Here is a 20,051-nt window from a genome sequence, read left to right as displayed (position 1 = left end):
ACTCAAATATTGCACGTTGTGATGACTTTGCATAATTTGCAGTATTCAGTATTGCATCCTCAGCATGAGTTAGCATATTATTTTGATTTCCCAGCTGCTCTGACAAGCTGTGTGCTGTTTGTCAGTCAGACTCACTTCCAATGAAAAGAAAAGCTGCTAAACTGAACTGAGTAAGGTTTTAGGGGTAAAACCAGATGAATCAGCCAACATGTTCTTTTTTGTTTACTGCTCTGCCTGTTTTTATAAACAGAAAATGTTCTTTCATCTAAGCAAACATAAAATAAGAGTTATTATTATGCACACCTCAGAAAACCATTGAATATCAAACAGAAATAAACCAGCAGTGAAAAATAGACTTGGCGACGAATATTTGTCAATTTAAGGAGAAAAAAATAAATGAGATGTTTCAGAAAATGTGAAAAATGCTGTATTTTCCCGCTTCTCTTCCACTAATTACGGTTCGTGCAAGTGTTGGGAGATTCCCTGCTGCAACACACCTGACACACACCACTCTTGTGGTGCAGTTTGATGTTGTGTTCGATGCGTTGCAGCAGGAAACTTCCAACACTTGCAGGACTGCGCGGCTCTCCAGGACCAGAGTTAGCCATTGCTGTCTCAGACAACCAAAAGGGCATCTTCTGAGTTCAGTGCTGTTCAGTACACACTTACAAATACATGACATCAAGCCCTTAAAATGAATAAACTGTCTAAATCTGATCTACTTTAATTATTACATTTTATTCAGTGTTTGTTTTGCAACACGTTACATTTTCTACTGCAAATAAGAGCTTTATTTATTGACTAGCTCTTATGTAGTTGAGTGTGCAGAACACTGACTTCTTACGTGAAAGAGTGAAAATAAATTAATGGGGGAGGGGGCAAAATGTTTTAAAGATTTTATTCCAGCATGTGTGTAGCATTTTAAATCCTCACTGAAGTCTTCAGTATTGCACAATTCCCCCTTAGAATGATGTTGTCAACAGGAATGTGAGTTATCTTTACTGTCACTGATCTTTGATAGTAAAAAAAAAAAAAAAGAAAAAAGAAAGGAAAAAAAAGAAAAATGTGGGATGGGACTAAATCCCACCAATCCAGCTAATCCAGCTTGTTCACTTCGCGGTCCTAGTTTGCTATAAAAGTCATGAACGTTTAGCCCCTCAGACACACTCATCCACTCATTTTCACTGCTGGTGTACAAGTCTGCTCTGAAACCATGGCCAAGGACATGACTCTGCTGTGGGGTGCCGGCTCTCCTCCTTGCTGGAGGGTCCAGATCGCTCTGGAGGAGAAGAACCTGCAGGGCTGCAACCAGAAACTGCTCTCTTTTGAGAAAATGGAGCACAAGTCCAAGGAAGTGATGGATCTGAACCCCAGAGGACAGGTAAACAGAAAGTGTGTACATGAAACAAAAAGTGAAGTTTGATTGTGTTTGGGTCTGAAGAGTTTTTTTTCTACTTAAAGTAAACTTATGTAATTACGGAAGCCGAATGACTTCGGTGTAGTTACGGTTCTCGCATACTCAAAACAAACAAGCAAACACAGAACTGCTTGTAATGATGGGATCTTTTATTTCGTTGTTTTAAGAAAACAAAGTGCTTGCGACCGCAGAAGAGGCTGAAGAGTCTCGGTGGGAGTTGTCCCTTCTCGTTCAATACAACACGTCGGTTCAGCTCCGTCGCTGGCAGCACACGAGGTCCGCTCCATTTATTGCCCAGGTAACCCGGCGGAGATCCGGGTGGGCGAAGTTTTCACAAAATTTTAAACTGGAATCAGTCGGATGCCTCGGATCAGTTCACAAGCATGTTCGGCAGAAAATCCCTATAGCTATTTATATTAGAAAAAAATAATCTGATCCAGTTTGCTGATAAACTTAGAAAACGTTCCAACTAGATTAATAATGCGGTAGTGTGGTCTATTAATGTTCAATAGACAATAGATCAATTGTTTGGTGATATGTCGATTAAGATAATTAATAAGACAACTTCTGATGATTTTGTTTTTTTAAGCTGCTCTAAGCCGCGAAGTTATGCTCCAATCTAACTGACTGTCTTTATTTCATCACAAAATTCCACTGGACACTGTCGCACTTTGAAGACAACAACTTGAATGTGCGCAAATTCATGCAATTATTACTAACTTTTCAATATTTTGTTATAAATTCCGTCCTGAAAAATGCATACCTCTTGTTTTGGCAACGCCTCCTTCCTCCGGTAAATTTTCTCCCCTCCATTTGAACGGCAAACTCCTCCGCTGGTCATGATGACTGCGCAGGCGTCATCAACTAGCTGATAGTAAAGGAGCGAACCCAGTATTTCTTATGATCCAACCAAATGCACTGGCTAAAACTATTTTATATTAAATGATATGTAATAAGTAATTTCAGACTATTTGGTTTTGTGTTATACTTTTTTACATTATAGATTTTAGACATTGTTAACTATAATTGTCACTGAAGTAAAAGATTATTTATTGTTATTTAAAACTAATTGTTAGTAGTTTGTGACTAATTGCTGCATATGGATGGAAAAACAGATGAAATTGCTCACTTCTTTGTATCAATGGATATTTGCATCTGTTACTTAGAAATATTGTTAGTAATGATAATACTGCAGAGTAGTAATGTTTTTCCAGTGTTGCACGAGAATTTTGTGTTCTAGGGATTTATATTGGCATGAGTTTTTGCAGATCAATTAATTTTACAATTGTGTTTGTGTAATTTAAAAAGTCTAAGTTTAAAATAAAAACGTTTGATTTTTGTAAACTTACTCTTTTTGTGATGTACTAAATGATTTTCTTTTTAAAAATTGGTGTTCCTAATTACCCTGGTTCATCCTCTTCAAACTCAACTTAGATTTGGTTGTTAATGCCTTCATGTTGTCTATTTCATGTTATTTCAGCTGCCAGTTTTCAAACATGGAGACAACGTCCTGAATGAGTCCTATGCTGCCTGCTTTTACCTGGAGGTAAGGGAGTCAACCATCTGCGAAGCAGCATCACTTAAAAATCAGTTCTGCAACATTGGGATTAATAGTAACATTATGAATTTTCTTTTCCCCATCGCTTTATCTCTTTTTTTTTTTTTTTTTTGACAGAACCAGTTCAAGTCCCAGGGGAACAAACTGATCCCGGACTGCCCCAAAGAACAAGCCCTGATGTACCAACGCATGTTTGAGGGTCTCACATTGTTTGATAAATTCAGTAAGTTAAAAACTCACAGTTTTTCTTTAAAAATTCTGTTTTGACTGAAGGATCCTTACTTTTCAGTCATGGCCTTATAGACTGACTGAATCAAATCTTTTCTCGTTTAATCAACCCTGTTGGGATCAACAGGACTTGTAGGAAGCAAAGCTTCGTCCTCATGCAGGAATAACTCAGTTCTCAGTTAGATCTAATTTGTTTTAGTAAAGTCAGTGTTTTGTTTAAGTGATTATCGGTGTCAGTTCAGTCCTCTGTGTGGTTAACTGTAAGAGCTTCCATGTGCGTCTGATGTTAATATTCTCCCTTTCTTCCAGAATCACTCATGTTTTATGACCGTTTTGTCCCTGAAAATGAGAGACATGACTCTGCCCGGAAGAGAAACAAAGAAGCTCTGACCGCTGAACTCCAGCTGTGGGAGGGTTACCTGAAGGAGGTGTGTGAATTACCAGCAGAAACACAAACCAACTCAGTCCACCCTGATTCATTTAAACTTACTTTATTTCTCTTTTATCTGAAGCTGGGCTCGGGCTCCTACCTGGCAGGATCGTCTTTCACCCTGGCGGATGTGCTTGTTTTCCCGACGGTTGCCATTCTTGTCAGATTTGGGTAAGAAAAGACAAGAAATGAAGGCAATATTGTGTTTTATCTCTTTTTAAGTTTGACCAACATATCATTTTCTGCTCCGTGCTGCAGCATGTCCTCCAAACGTTACCCCAAACTGGCAGAGTATCACGACATGCTGAAGGAGCGGCCAAGCGTCAAAGCCAGCTGGCCTCCTCACTGGCTGGAGAACCCCGGACAAGAGGCACTCGGTGACATCTGAAATACGTGTTGCAACAGCATTTGTAAAAACGTCGTTTTAGTTTTCTTTCCATGAAAGGCTCAGAATCCATGATTCATTTAGTTAAATACAGTATAAACAGATATGATAAAAGGCAGCCAAATTGTTTTAAGTAGAATTTGGTCTTGTGTGACTTTTACACCACAGTTAGTTGACGTTCAGTTGTATGTTTTTATCTACTTGAAGTGTAACAAACACACCTAATAGGTAATAAGATAGCTGATTACACCAGCAACCCCCCCCCACCCCCTTTTAGACACTGTGGGGCTGTATTGTCCATCTGTCTTGACTTGTGTGGATTATTAATAAAGCAGCTTGTACAGAAATTTGAGAAGTTGTCCTTTGTTAGTTGTGTTGAAGCAGTTTGTTTTTTATCAGGTGATTTTCTTCAGGCCAGCCGCAGACACAGTGGTACAATGAAACCTTTTATATTTTATATAATGACACTAAACAAATGTCCAAATTGATCAAGTGTTTTTTTTGTTTTGTTTTTTTTTAAACTGCAGAGTTTGGGTTTGTTTTCCATCCCTTTTATGTAAAGCCTTTAAATTACATCGTGAAACTACCAGTTACCCTCATAAGTCACATGATAGCTCATTGAAGTTTAATTTGAGTGTCACATGATCTCACCTCCTGTAATGTGTCGGAGACTTCAACTGTACTTAGCAACCAACACAACAAGGACCAACATACAACATAGTGGTTGGATTCAAACTTAGTGCAACAAATGGAAGATAGAAACTGTCTCTCCACTGTATGACAAGGGGGTGGGGGGGGATTACGCTGTGGGATATTTTTCTTTTTGGTTTTTTTTGTTTGTTTTGTTTGTATTAGAAGGACCCATGAAATTGATAGAAATTTGGTCAGTGATGGAAAATAACCAGTTTCATTTTTCCATGCTAGGAATATTTCCAGCATGATGGCAACATTTGTACAGCAAAACCAAAGCAAGACCTTGCAGTAAGTAAGAAGACAGAACCCTGTAAAGATAAACACAAAGTAAAACATGTTTAAAGAAATCAATAATCTATTATGCCCTGCGATGGACTGGCGAGCTGTCCAGGGTGTACCCTGCCTGTCGCCCAAAGCCGGCTGGGATAGGCTCCAGCTTCCCCGCGACCCTGAATTGGAATAAGCGGTTTGGAATGAATGAATGATGAATAATCTATTATCAATCAAATGAAGCATTGTGGGGTTATATGCAGCGCATGGAGAAGCCTCACCTTGGTAATGCTCTGTGCTTTGAGGGCTTGGTTGAATGCAAACATTGCAAATGTACTCGGAGATGTAATGAAGGTCTGAGTCGTCAGACTATGCTTTGTCACATGTAAACAGGAATATACATAAACTAAGTGTCTCATGTAGAACAAAATTCATAGCAAAAGTCTTGCTGTCTATGTTTATGTGACCAATGACCCTAAGTGTCCTGCTAAAACAACACTCAGGTGGTTGAACTGTTGAAACCATAGTGTAGTAAAAGCCCAGACCTTCTTCTCGATGAGAATTTGTGGCATGACTTAAAGATTGATGTTCACCAGCAGAACCTGTTAAATCCAGTCATGTAAAAAGTGCATGATTGATCCCAGTTGTCATATGGGCTGACCATACAGCAGATTTGTTTCGTGTTTGTGCAAACATGTCTGCATGTTCGTGTTAGCACAAAGATATTCCATCCAGGATGCTGCAACTCGTGGTAAAATGTCATCTGCCTCAAAGCCGAGGCCTTCCTCCTTCCCCGTGCAGCTGTGATCTCATCTGATATTACTCTGACCACACGAGCACTGAGGAATTATTGTTTCTTTGCGAGACATTTGCAGACTGGTATTTCCCTCTTTGGCTTGCAGCCTCCTTTCGTTGAAATCTCAAGCACAATATCCACAGAGAAGGTTCCCAGTTTTACCATTTTATTCCAGGCATGTTAATAATGATTCACATGTGGACTTTGTCAGAATGCAAATGGAGGTCATTTATTCACAGGAAGTTGGTTTAAAGTTGGAATATTTAATAAGTTAAAGGCCTGCAGATTTATCCTTTAAAATATATTTTTCATAAAACTCTGAGGTGGCAAGTTGTGTGGCAGGACGATAAATTCTTTATTAGTAAACATTTTTAAATGAAACATTTGCAGCTAAAATCCATCTTCAGTCCAATCAGCGTCAACAAGTAAGGAGCTGAGGCGTAGTTGTGGTGGATTGCCTCATCTGGTGGCAAGTTAGACATTTTCAAGTCAAATTAAATGCAAATTTTCTGAAGAGTCATGCTTAGCATGGTGGTTGTGCCTGGCTGGGACATATTCCTGTGTGTGTGGCTGGATTTTGGTCTGACATCCACTGATGTGTGCTTGTCCACATCTTAATTTATTGTACTGAAATGGTTTTAAAGTTTCCAAACAGTATGCAGACGGATGAAGAATTTCTGTGGTATTCTTTTTTCGGCGACATCTTTAACATCTAAGTTTCATGCAGACAAGCATGCTCCAACTGGTTGCCGCTGAAATGATGGCAGTCATGTGTGTGAATGTTTGCTATGAAATACCTTGATAGAGAACTGTAACAGAGAGAATAAAGTTCAGAGTTCATTGCTGCCGTTGTGCGGTGATTAGCGATATTTTCACTCTCACACCAACAAAGGAAGCAGGTGTTGTCTTCTGGGCCATTATCTGGGCATTTTATTATTTGAATGCTGCCTGTCAGAAACAAGTTAACCCTGCACAAAGGTAGCTCAAACATCCTGTTATGACTTTGCATAAATCAGAGTGGTCAATATTGCATCCTTTGCATTGTTTTGCATTTTTTGTTTGATACAGCCTTTTCATGAAAACACTGCTGTATTAAAGAAAATGTGTTTTGACTTCAGAGATGTGTTTCTGTTCCTATGAATTTAGATTTTTATCCTACATCTAGCGCCCACGCTAGCAGACATTCTTGACCTTTTCCTTGCTGACGCTGTGGGTTTGGGTTTGCACTTTGCATCCTATCCAGCTACATTAATTTGACCACGTAACATATTTTCTCCTGATTCCAGTTTGTTTCTAAGGAGGCATGGTGACATAGTCAGAATGACTATGATAAATATTAAATCTGTTTTGAAGAAACAATTGGTTCAAGCTACTGAGAGGCTTTTCAGTTTATGACTTGTTTGGGATTTTTATGCCTGTTTGAAGCTGTGCTATGTGTTGCACATATTCCATCAATCCTACCTTGTGGTTTTTTAGGTTTGGATCCACTTTGTCATAATGGAGGATGTAACAGCCTCCTTTATTTGCAAAGCTTGTTCTTTTTGTTTTGTTCCCTTTCTGTTTCCAGTCTTTAAAGTCAGATGTTTGAGTCTGCTCATATTTTTCCCTCATTCACTGCCTTGTTTTGTAGGGTGACCCATAAGGTCATTTTAATTGGAGTTTCACACTCATCCCACTGCTTAAACAATGATAACACTGACTAACGTATCCCTTTCAGCAGCTAATTTCCCAAGTTTGCTAAATTTGAAAATAAATTTTTGGTCAAGTCTTGCTTCATTTTCTGGTTCATGTCATTGCTTGTGAGTTTTTTGACACCAAACCTGAAAAACTGGCAAAACTTTATCTCAATTCTGCATGTTGGCAATTATATTATTCCTAATCCCTAATTTTTATATATCAAAATAAAAGTCAAATTTTCTTTTTTGCCTTTTTTTGGAAACATAAGAGAAACTTTACGATGTACAAAGTATGCTAGCATTTTTACTGTCAGTATCACAAAGATGCATCAGCTGTTCTCTTTTCAGCCACTCATTCAGCTGCTATTTATACAGGGTGGTGCATGAGGCGGTCATCTTCTTTTTAATGCTGCCCTACCTGCAGACTATGAAAGTGTTGAGTTGCAAATCAAATAATTGAACAAACGCTAAACAAATTAGAAATAAAGAACACCAGTTTATTAAAAAAAAAAAAAAAAAAATCATTTGTTAACATAACCCATCAGTCGCAACATGTTCCTCTGCTCTCCACGTTATGTCAACAGAAAATGCTTGCTGTCCAAGCAGAAAACGAAGTACAGTTGTTTGCACGCACACTCAGGAAATACTCCAGGCTCATTAGAGCCAGCCTGCATACCAACTGGGGGTTAGGTAGACGTTTTGTCTCTCGGTGGAAAGGATTTTACATGAATAAATCAAAACCGTGTCATGAGTTGAAACCCTTCGGATTAACTTCTCAGTACACACATGCTCCTGACATTACAGAAAAATTCTGCAACATGTCGTCAAAGCTCGGGAAAACAGTGAAAGATAGTGGGCATGTTTGTGTTTCTGCAGGGGGAGAGGGGGGGCACTTAAGCAGAACCACATGTTTTTCTTGTCATTTCTGCAGAACATTTCCTTTTTTTTTTTTTTTTTTTATCTGATTCTGTTTAATGTCAAAACACAGCCCACTATGCCGTTAAATGCACTATGCACAACATATCAATCACACAACGCATCTGTTCAAAATTTTGTCAGGAAGTCTGAGAAGACACTTGGAGAAACTTGCAAGTGTGTATGAACAGTTTGGGTGTTAGTTACCTACAGTCAGCCCTTCCTGAACCTTGGTTCTCTAAAGTCAGATAAATGAGATAGGTGGTGCCATTTACATTTAGAAGGCATGTGTTTGTGCAGGAGAAGTGTTTTTCTCTGTGTGTGCAGGGGTGAATGAAAACTGCTGAGTCACCATGAGCTTACAATTGATTCAGGATGTCTTGCACAAGCAGCAGGAGAGAGACACATTCCTGCAGTTTAAAACAAAATCTAAAACCAGGAATCTGTTGTAAAAAGTCACAAAGATTAATATTTTCTTCTTTTTTTTTATGAATTAAGTGGAAAACATGCATGAAAATGAGGCAAAAAGATGTCAGATGCCGACGTCTAACTGGGACACAAACAGAAGGACCAAAATGAGTCAAATACTTTCATTGTTGCGTTTATTTATTTATTTTTTTCTTGTTGAGGCTTGTAATTATTTGTCTTTGACAAAGACTTTTTGTTGCCACAACTATTAAATGATTTCTTTCTGACTTTGAAATTTTTTTGTCAGGTATTCATTTTCAGTCCAGTGTGTAATAATGCCGAGTTTTCAATTTTGGCAGGAAATGAAACTTTTTTAATGTTTGATTCATGTTTTTTTCAGCTCGAAACCAAAGAGTTGCAACACAAAGCAAGAGAAGTTCCCCTTCCTCACACCACTTCAGTAAAGCCTGTGGATACAAATGCTTGATTTATGAACATTTCAAAATTAGTGATTGAAATCAACAGAGCTGTTTGTAAAATCTGCAACTTGAAAGTCTTACACACAAGACATGTCGCATCATGTGGTTCTGCGTTAACAAAAGGAGAAACTTGTTAGGAAGAAGTGTGCAACACCTCCGTTGTCTTGAGTTTCTGATCTTGGGAATGGGATGGGACATTTTTCCACCAATCCGGATGTGGAGGGTTGAGCTCTGTTATAAAACCAGACATGTGCAGTCATCTGGACTCACTCCTGACCTCCTCCTCCTCACCAGCATTTCTTTAGTTTGTCAGCTGCATCAGTTCCCTCTGAAACCATGGCCAAGGACATGACTCTGCTGTGGGGAGCCGGCTCTCCTCCCTGCTGGAGGGTGCAGATCGCTCTGGAGGAGAAGAACCTGCAGGGCTACAACCAAAAACAGTTCTTCTTTGAGAAAATGGAGCACAAGTCAAAGGAAGTCTTAGAAATGAATCCCAGGGGACAGGTTGGTTCATTTTATATATATATATATTTTTTTTTATTATTCTAGAAACTTTATAAATTCTGTGCAGGATTTTTCCCCTGAAATGCACTCATTAAAAAATAACTAAATAATACTTTCTTGTTATGTGCATTTTGAAGCTTCCAGCCTTCAAACATGGGAACAATATCCTGAATGAGTCCTGCGCTGCCCTGCTGTACCTGGAGGTGAGTACTTGGCTGAGGTCCTACCTTGGGCCCTGTTTAAAGTTTCATGCTCCCAAGGGGTTAATAAGTAGGAGCGCTGCTTTTGCTTGTATGTTTAACAAAGCCTTGCAGACAAAAGGACACCTTACACCGCCGAGGTAAAGAAACCACTCCTCTTCATAACAAATGCTCTTTTCATGCATCTCATGACAGAATCAGTTCCCGTCCCAGGGAACCAAGCTGACCCCTGACAGCCCTGCTGAGTTGGCAGTCATGTACCAGCGCATGTTTGAGAGCTTCACGCTTGGAATCAAAATGGGTACGTAGGTGCAGACAGATAAGATAGCCAATCATGCTGGTTCACCTTAAAAGTCCTCCCATCCTATCATTATGATGCAATATGTTACAAGATGACATGTAAACCACTGTGCACGACACAAACTTGTTGTTGCCACTCAGACGGCTGCCTCTTGGGACTCCGAGCTGCATTCCTCTTGGCAACATCAAACACCAAGCTGCCACCTTAAATCTGCTGAGACCTCATGTCTTCAGTCAGTCTCCTCAGAGGCAGCTTAACATCATGTTTTCCCCCCTTCACCCCTCCTCCCCATGAGACCAAACTGGTTCAAAACACATAGCATGCACCAATGAGCTGTGCACTTGTATAATTAAGCTGTGACATAATGCATCAATTCTATGGAGTGCAAACGCAACCTTCACAACAGGTAGCGATGTTGAAGGGTCACAAGTTAATCCCTCAAAGCATCACATGCTCTAATTTGCTCGCTTGCATGTAAAGCTGAAGTCATGAGATGTGGTACGCCATACATTTTTTGTTGCTGAGGGAAGGTAATAACATGATTTCACGATTTCTTATTTCCACTTGATATGGGTATATTTGAATTCTTTAGTTTAAATTAAATCAAATGAGATAAAATAAACAAAAAAAGATGAAATATGAGAGCATGTAATATGAGAGCATGTATGGTCACAGTGTGCAATGCTCTGTTTGCAACTACTGTTGCATAATTCCCTGACTGGTCCCACCCACTGCTGCAAAAGGAGAAATGCAAGCTGTTAGCTGATGTGGGATGTGAATGTCGTCCAGAGTGCAGATAGATGTGACTGATATTGCTCATGGTTCATGTTCCCTTTACCTGCATCCCTGTTTGTCGCCTTTCAGCGGACGTTATCTACTACACCTGGAAGGTCCCAGAAGGAGAGAGACATGACTCTGCTGTGAAGAGAAACAGAGAGACTCTGAAAGAGGAGCTCAAAATGTGGGAGAAATACCTGCAGGTAAAGCAGAAACTAAATCTGTAATTACAAGTCTGTTACACATCCACAGAACCAATTTGGTTTTTCTTTTGCCACAGATCTCAGGATATCACAACTTTTATGCAGACGGAGCCTTTAATATATGCGGAAAAGTCCCCATATGAAATACTAGGACATCTTCATCACCCCAAACCCAACTAAAAACCTGCTATTTTTTAAAATAAGTGTTTTAGAAAAGTGTTTTTTAAAACACTAGTTGTGACTTGATGAAGGACACTGGACTAATTATTCATCTGATTTCCTGTCCAAAGCCCTCATAGAGCCACATTGTGTCATTTCGACATTTTAGTAAATTTATGAGCTTTGAAAGTGTTGCTTAGGGAAATTATTCATCTTTGGATTGAAAGTCAATCTGTTGGTTAGAATAAACTGACCTGAAAACGATGAGGGTTGTGTTGATCTTCACATCTGACATCTCAGAGAAAAACAAAGCTAATTCTACACTTGCTGTGTATTTTATGTGCATGTGGTTCTGTAAGCTATCAAAGCTAACATTAAAATAGCATTTCAAGCTTGATGACATCAGTGAGCGAGCTCTTGGATATGTTTTTTTTTTTTTTTTTTTTACCCCCCTCTTCCCCCAGGTAGGAAACTTGGATATCGTGTTTCAACAGTGCTTTGTTCTTCCTTTCAGGGATCAGGCTGTTTCATGGCAGGAAAGACCTTTTCACTGGCTGATGTGGCTATTTACCCAGTAATTGCTTATCTCTTCCGCTTTGGGTAAGTTCTTTATTTTCTTAATGAATGGATGGAATAATAAACATCGATGAATAAAAGTCTTACACCACAACTCTTCTCTTTGGTGTAGGTTATCTGAGGAGCACTACCCAAAACTGGCAGCTTACTATAACTGTCTGAAGGACCGACCCAGCATCAAAACCACCTGGCCTCAGGTCTGGAAGGAGACACCAGGACAAGAGGTGCTGAAAGACCTCTAAGATCCAAAAAACTGAACCTGTTGCCGTTGCATTAATGCCTTACTACTCCTTGCTATTCTTGAAGTTCATATGTTAAAAAGCTATGCACCAGCCCATGCTACATGCTGGAGAAAATCCACACCATTTCTACAGAACATGCTTTGTTGATGTGCTGTGAAGAAAATAAATTTAGAAACATTTTTGACTCTGGTTTATTTCAAAGCTATTTTTTTTTAACACGGTTTCCCTTTATTGTTTTTTGGTACTTTAACCTTTATGATGTTAAGGTCAAATTTGACCCATTTCAGTTTTTGTGATGAACAAACTACTGGTTAACTTTTCTTTTTCTTAATGAAAATTTGTGACTTTTCCTCTTCTGGGCTCATGAACTTTTGAGTGAAATTTGGAGACTTTGATGTGTAGTCGAACATCTGTGCAGTGTTTGTATACAAAGATGATGTTGGGGGTCATTTTGACCCAGACACTTTATTGTGGGTAAGTTGCTGATTAGAGTAAAAATGTCTCTTTAATGTACTTAATTTTGATTGCTTATTTATGCTTTTAATACTTTAGAATAGTTTGGTAAACATATAATGTTTGGTGGGGCATGTGTGGTTGGGTAGAAGTAGAGGGATGGGGTGGCGGGATGTGAGCGTGTATGGGGGCGGGGTCGGTTGGGGTTTGTGTGACTTGGTATGGGTGAGTGAGTAGAGGTGGGGTGGGGTTGTGTATGTGATGGGAGATGTGTGTGGATTGCGGAGGGGTGTGTGGATGGGGGCTGAGAGGGGAGTGCGTGTTGGGGGAGGGAGGGTATGCATGTATATGTGTGTGTGGTTTGGTGGTGGGGGGGTGGTGTCCTGTACCCGGGGAGCGCAGCTGGCGCACTGGGGTGCGACCTGGCTGCCGCTAGGTGGCGGTCTGGGGATCCTGGTCCTCTGTCGGTGTGGGCTGTGCCCTCTGCCTGCGGGGGCGGGGGGCTACTCTCGGGCTCTTGGGGCCCTGGGGCCTGCGTTCTGTCTGCCCTGGGTGGCCGGTGGCCGGCGGGATCGGCCCTTGCCGGCCTGGGCCTGCTGGGGCCTGTTCCCCCTGACTGCGGGGGACTCTGGTTGGGGACCTCCTTCGCCACCTCCTGGGCAGATGCATGGCTGGCTCCGGGGTGGGGTGGTTGGGGTTTGTGCCTGGGGGTGACTGTCGGTTGCCCGGGTCTCTGGGTTCTCCTGGCCTGCCTCTAGCCCTAGGCGGGCGGGGTCACATTGGCATGATCACTCTTCTCTGAACACGTTCCACTCTAAATGTTCTGCATGAATGTTCTGCATGTATCACAGTCACTGAGTCATCCAGCAAGTTTATTCATTAACAGCAGGTAGCTCTATTTCTGTCTTTTTGATTTAACTTGCTAGTTTCTGGTCCTCCTGATTGTCAATGGTTTTGTTCTCCACAGGGACCATGAATCGAGAGTTGGCTTGTGTGGGTGTATATATATTTATGTGTGTGAGTGGGTATGTGTGTGTACATATGTGTGTATGTATATGTCTGTATGTATGTGTATGGATATGTCTGTCTATTTGTATATATATATATATATATATATATATATATATATATATATATATATATATATATATATATATATATATATATATATATACATATATATATCTAGTACACCTACATATATATGTATATACACTCGCACATACAGTATATATATATATATATATATATATATATACATATATACATACACACACACACACAAACATACATACATACATACATATATATAGATAGATATACATACATATATATATATATATATATATATATATATATATATATATATATATATATATATATATATATATATATATGTGTATGTATGTATGTATGTTTGTGTGTGTGTGTGTGTGTATGTATGTTTGTGTGTGTGTGTGTGTATGTATATATGTATATATATATATATATATATATATATATATATATATATATATATATATATATATACTGTATGTGCGAGTGTATATACATATATATATGTAGGTGGGTATGTATGTGCATATTCGTGTATGCATTGATCTCTTTTTGTTTTTTATGTTCTCTTTTCTGTTCTCTTTCTGCCCCTTTCCTGTCCTTTCCAGTCAGGTCCAGCAGCATAAACTCTGTAATACAAACTATTATCCAAAGCAAATAGAAAAATAAAATAAGAATCAAGAAATACAAGGGGATCATTACATCTATAAAAGTTCCCCTTGGCAAAATAAATTTGCTCAGCAGAACACAGCATCCAGAACATCAGTCTGCTTGCTTAAATGCTGGACAAGACAAAAAAAAAAAACCAAAAAAAAAACTTTAGAATAGACATTCATACACAGACACTCAGGTGTGTCTTGGGAATAAACTTTCTCGCCCCTGTACTGTAAGTCTGTGGAATGAAGATCTTTCCAGCAACAATGTCTCTGGAGACATTTGACAAAAAAATCTTGTGTCATCTGATTTGACAACCATGATACCAGAGTGAATTGACATGAAAGAGACAAGCTAGCTGCGATCAGATGTATGAGAGAAATGAGTTGCAATTCTACCTTTGTTGTACAATCTTGGTTTGCATGTTACTGTCAATGAGCACCTTATTTCATTCAGGCGGTGCTATCCTTTCCGACAGTACATGCCCAACAATCCTGCCAAGTATGGCTTAAAAATATGGATAGCCTGTGATTCAACATCTACACTGTACAAGTGTACAAGTGTACACTGGAAAGCCACTTGGTGGTGCACAACATCACATGTGACAACTTCTTTACATCCTACTGCCTTGGAGTAGAACTTCTAAAGAGAAAGCTATATGTTTGTAACAGTCAGAAAAAATATAAGCTGTCTGTCCATCACCTGGAGGACATTGAAAATGTTCAAACTGAGAAAATCAGAGAAAATGGGGCAAGTTAAAAGTGTTTGTGAAAAGGGAAAAACAAAAATAGTTCTTAAATGTGGTGTAAGAGTTAAAAGATTGGATTGAATGACTCATTTCTAAATGTTTACATAATCTGAAAAAAGTTGTTATTGGTTGAACTGGATTTTTTTAAAATGTGAATTGATTTACACAGTGTGGGTCAAAATGACCCACATCATAATCAATGTGGTTTTTTTCAACATAATACAAGGATTAAATGTTTTGGAAAGTCTGTGTATGAGGTCTTAAGTAAACTTGATGGTGTTAAAATCCCACTTTCACGAACAACGTCTGTAAAACAGAGCATTAGGGTTGCAAAATTGCCCTTTGAACAACTTGTGTTTGCAAAGCCAGCTATTAGACTGCAGTTGGGCCTCAGGAGTTCGATTTTCCCTGCAGAGTGTCAGCAGGAGAGGATGGATACTCATCTGGTTTGGCTAGTCTTGCTGTCAATCAGCGCTATTTCCTTTAGTAAAGGTAAAAATAACCCTTTCGGGAACATTTTCAATCTCAGAAATGTGTCATTACTTATTATCGTGGAAGTATTTCTATGTTGTAATATGTTTTCGTGAGTATTTTTTCTTACACTCATAATTTCTCAGGATGCAGGCGAGAGCTTCTTGACAACATGGATTTTCCAGGAACAGATATAACATCTATTTTCTCTCCTGATGTGGAGCACTGTCAGCTTACGTGCACACAGCACCCCTGGTGTCTCTTCTTTACCTATGTGCGGTCTGACTGGACGAGAGATAACAGGTATCAAAATGTTCAAGCAGCACTGGTAGAAAAATAAAAAAACCAAACAAAACTTTGAATGTTTGAAAATGACTTCAGAAAAAAACAGTTGATTGAAACGAAATGTCAAGTTGCGTCCAAGCTTAAGGTGTAATTATAGGAAAATGAAACTTGCATTTACAATTAGAATAAAGTATATAACTTAGAGGGCAAATAAATCTACAATGTGTCATAAAAAGTAAAATTATGTAAAAACATAATTGCAAAAGGAAATGGTACATTCTGCCATATGTTTGTATTACAATGGTTTATCAACAATTCTTTAATATGTGCAGGAAAACATTATTCATATATTAAACTGTATTGGCTTATTATGTAATGAGCTTGTCATAATGATAATGTAATATCCACTCAGTCTGTCATTTAGGCTTCTGCTTCAGCTAAAATGAAGCATGCTTGCTTTTTTCAACTAAATGCATGCAAGCAAAAAAAAGAAATAAAAAGCAAAAAAAAACCCCAGATTTTAAAAATGGTCTCTTCACTTCTTTTTGCAGGCACTTCTACTGCTACCTCAAATCCACTCCCTCTGGAGAACCACATAGTCAGACTCCACTGCTGGGTGTCACATCTGGCTTCTCTCTGAAACCTTGCGACTCACAACCACGTAGGTTCACCACCATCACCAAAACCACTGATAAAATGATTAAATATAGGTCCGTTTTGTCCTTAACCATCTCTGTCTGGGTTATCTTTGTGCCAGAACCTTGTTTTTCACAGGTGTACCAGAACGTGGACTTCCCTGGAGCAGATTATAAATTCTTGTTCACTCCTGACTATGAGGATTGTCAGAGAGTCTGCACTCAGGACCCGGCCTGCCAGTTCTTTACTTTTGCAAATGGAGATTTCGCCCAACAGAACATCAGGTAAAGATGGACAGCAGAATGTTGCGTGAGCCTAAATGGAAGTTCAAAGGTCAGTTTTGCAATGGGGTGTGGGAATCAGGGTGTATTACACCCCTGAGAGATAAAACGCAATTCACACTTCCAAAACACTGTGCACCATTTTCTTTACCAGGACATAGTTCTCAAAGCACTGCACTCTTCATTCAAAAATTCACTTTATTGTCAAAGTTTAAACTTTGCTTTTAAAATTAGCTTACATAACAAAATAAGCACACAGTACTGCAAAATACAAAACACTCTGTGTGTTTTCACATAAAGTAGAAAACTGGATATATAAAAATACAACTCCTCAAACACAAATACACCCCACGAACGGACAAGGGGCGGGTTCAAGTTCTGGACCAGGACCAGGTCAGGGTTCTGGTTCTAGACCAGGTGCAAGGGCTGGTTCTGACTGTGGTCTGGGTCATCTTCTTCCAACATGAACTCTTGCTCCTCTGACATCCATTTTGAATCACTGATAGCATTTCTCAGCTGCTTGTCATCTGTGTATTTCATTAGCAAAAAGGGTTTTAAGCTTTATTTATTTATTTGTTTATTTATTTATATGTAAGGAACAGTGCATATTTATGAACAGATGTAAACAGGCCAGATAATAGCTAACAAGCTAACCTGCATCGGTGGTCACTAGACAGCAAAATAAACAATATGCATAAAAATAAATCAATAAAATGGTTATAAAATCAAAAAGAATACATCATAAAATATGACATGAAGATTTTTTAATATATTTAGTTTAGTTTAGTTTATTAAGGATCCCCATAAGCTGTAGCAAGCTACAGCTAATCTTCCTGGGGTTTGTAATATTAAAAAACAAAAACTTGGAAAAATTACACAGCACATCAGCACCGTAGTTCAATCCTGGAATATAAGCTATTTACATATTCAAAATCATCTCTTTACATCCATTTTTACATAAGTAAATGCATGCATGTAATGTCCATTCATGTTACATCCTATTATGTCAACTAGTCATTCACAAAAATACTCTCTTATAATTGGATATCAACCTATATATTTGATTATCTATAATACAAATCTTCCAGTACACCTCTATCCACATTATCAATTTGTTTACTCTATCACACATTCATTTGTATTTATTATACTTTTATCACTGAACCCTTATAATTATGATTTATATAGATACTCTTGAAAAATAATCTTTTTATAATATTTTAACGTTTTTTAGGTTAATTTCATGTTCTTCGGTAGAGAATTCCATATTTTCATGCCTCTATACATACCAGTTCTTTTTATGGCATCTGATTTTGCTTTAGGCAAGCTAAAATTTCCATGTTTTGCATGGAAATTTCTTGCAAGAAATTTCTTGTGGTATGTTTGTGATTTCCAGCACTAAATGTAAGGTTATTAAATAAAATAACAGGTAGTATAAAGATATATTTCTAATTACAACTGTCAATGAATATAAGAATCTGTCTTTGACCAACAACTTTTTAATATTAACATGTTAAAAAGTGATCAGAGAACTTGTTTGGTCCTAAAAGCTGAATTCTCTTATTGAAAGTGGTAGAGTAAAAATAAAATGTATTTTGACCAAAGGTGATTGCTCTGATGGGGAATTTCAAACGCAGAGTGTTTTATGTCCACTACTGTTTATGTAACACCTTACTGAAGGTTTGTGGTGTTCAGCAGCAGGCAGGATTTGACCTGTTGTATCTTATTGTGACAGCTATGTGGAGCAATGTGAGAATTCTGCCTCCTGGAGGTAACTTGTTGAATAGTGTGTTATATGAGTGATAAATGTGTTCAAGTGAGAAAAAAATGTGTCCAGTTTTTTTTTTTTTTTTTTAAAGAGTGCAGCAAGACTTTTGGGAACTATGTGCACACCATGAGTTCTGTTCTGTGTGACAGCCGAGTCCTGTTTCTAAGGACTTAGTGTCTTATCAGTTCAGAAAAAAGGTTTGCAGAGGTAGAAGCCCCAGTGTGTAAAAATCTCCCAGTGGTTTCGTGAATGCAAACAACGAAGTAGTACTTTCCGGTGCCTTCCCTTTAAAGTGCATTATTACCAATAAATGTGAAAATGTCAACATCTTACTTAAGTTGGAGTGTGCCAAAAGGTGATGAAGTACAGAATGAAACACAATTCTGTTTTGTTATTGATGCCAATAAGTTACAAGCATGCCCTCCTTGTATTTGTTACCAATCTACTGCTAATAGCTAAAACCACTGGCAAATCAGCTGAAATAAATGATGAAACACCAGGAAAAACTCTGGGAAAATACGTCTGAAAGAAACGCACCATCACCTGCTGGTATATGGAGAGAAATTTGAGTAACAGCAACTGGAAACTGTTGCAGCGGAGCTTTTCCATGAGCTAACTAACAAATTAGCTGTTTCATTGTTGTTTTATACAGCAGGTAACAGTAAATTATCCAACTCAAACGGGAGGATAAAGTAGTTGCTGGACTGCCTGCCCTGTTTCTAACATAACACCAAAATAAATTTCTCTGTTAGGTTAAAAAAAAAACTTTCCTGTCCAACAGAAAGCTGCAACCTCTGCACTGGTTTTGAGGTCCCTCTCCCTCATGTATTGTCTCCATCTAGGAAACACTACACCGATGTTGACTCATTTTCTCCTGGTTATTATTTCTTTTATTTGGCTATTTCTTTCCTCCTTCGCGTGGGGCAAGGAGTATAGATGGTCCTCCATTTCAATGGAAAACATTTTTGCTTGTTTCTCCTCCTCCCCGCTCTCACATGACTTAAATTTCCCTGATAAAACATTTAAGGCTGAAGTTTGTCCCCCTTCGGCTACACGATTGAAAGATGGCAATACAACATTGCAGCCTTCTGTTGGGTCTGCTGCCATCTATGTATTTATAAACTCAATCTAAGCTATGAGAATGCAAATATTTTGAAAACAATACTTGAGTTTTGCTAATAAGAGGCCAAATTAGTTACACAATTGTGCCTTCAATTGTGCCAATACAAGTCAATACCATTACAGACCAAGAGATGACGCCTACTGCTAATCATACATGAGATTATGATCTCCCAAAAAAGACAAACCTTTTAAAGGGTAGAGCAGATAAAAAGCTCCTCCATAATTTAAGACAAAACTTGATTAAAGGTGTGGTTTATGTCGTATGTGTACATTTTTTTTTCTAGGTACAAGTGTCACCTCAAATTCAACTGGAACATACCAAAAGTTCAAAGAAAGGCTGGGCTTACATCTGGGTTTTCT

The 20,051-nt window shown here is 38.6% G+C and overlaps 1 protein-coding gene across 1 annotated transcript; it reads left to right on the top strand.

The window, feature by feature from the left end:
* Nucleotides 1-1,107: 1,107 nt before the first annotated feature.
* On the top strand, nt 1,108-12,396 carry LOC306769990 (uncharacterized protein). Its single transcript, XM_079258758.1, has 13 exons — nt 1,108-1,381; nt 2,898-2,963; nt 3,093-3,198; nt 3,513-3,631; nt 3,716-3,804; nt 3,892-4,010; nt 7,345-7,352; nt 9,550-9,759; nt 9,897-9,962; nt 10,155-10,260; nt 11,125-11,240; nt 11,914-11,999; nt 12,088-12,396. Exons 1-13 carry the CDS (start codon nt 1,214-1,216, stop codon nt 12,215-12,217), a joined length of 1,389 nt encoding a protein of 462 aa, XP_079114884.1. The 5' UTR covers nt 1,108-1,213; the 3' UTR covers nt 12,218-12,396.
* The last annotated feature ends 7,655 nt before the right edge of the window (nt 12,397-20,051 follow it).

This window comes from Telmatherina bonti (assembly GCF_933228915.1).
Source record: "Telmatherina bonti genome assembly, chromosome: 19".
NCBI lineage: Eukaryota > Metazoa > Chordata > Actinopteri > Atheriniformes > Telmatherinidae > Telmatherina > Telmatherina bonti.
The sequence above is the reverse complement of the archived record's forward strand: the minus strand, read 5'-3'. Positions and strand labels throughout refer to the sequence as shown.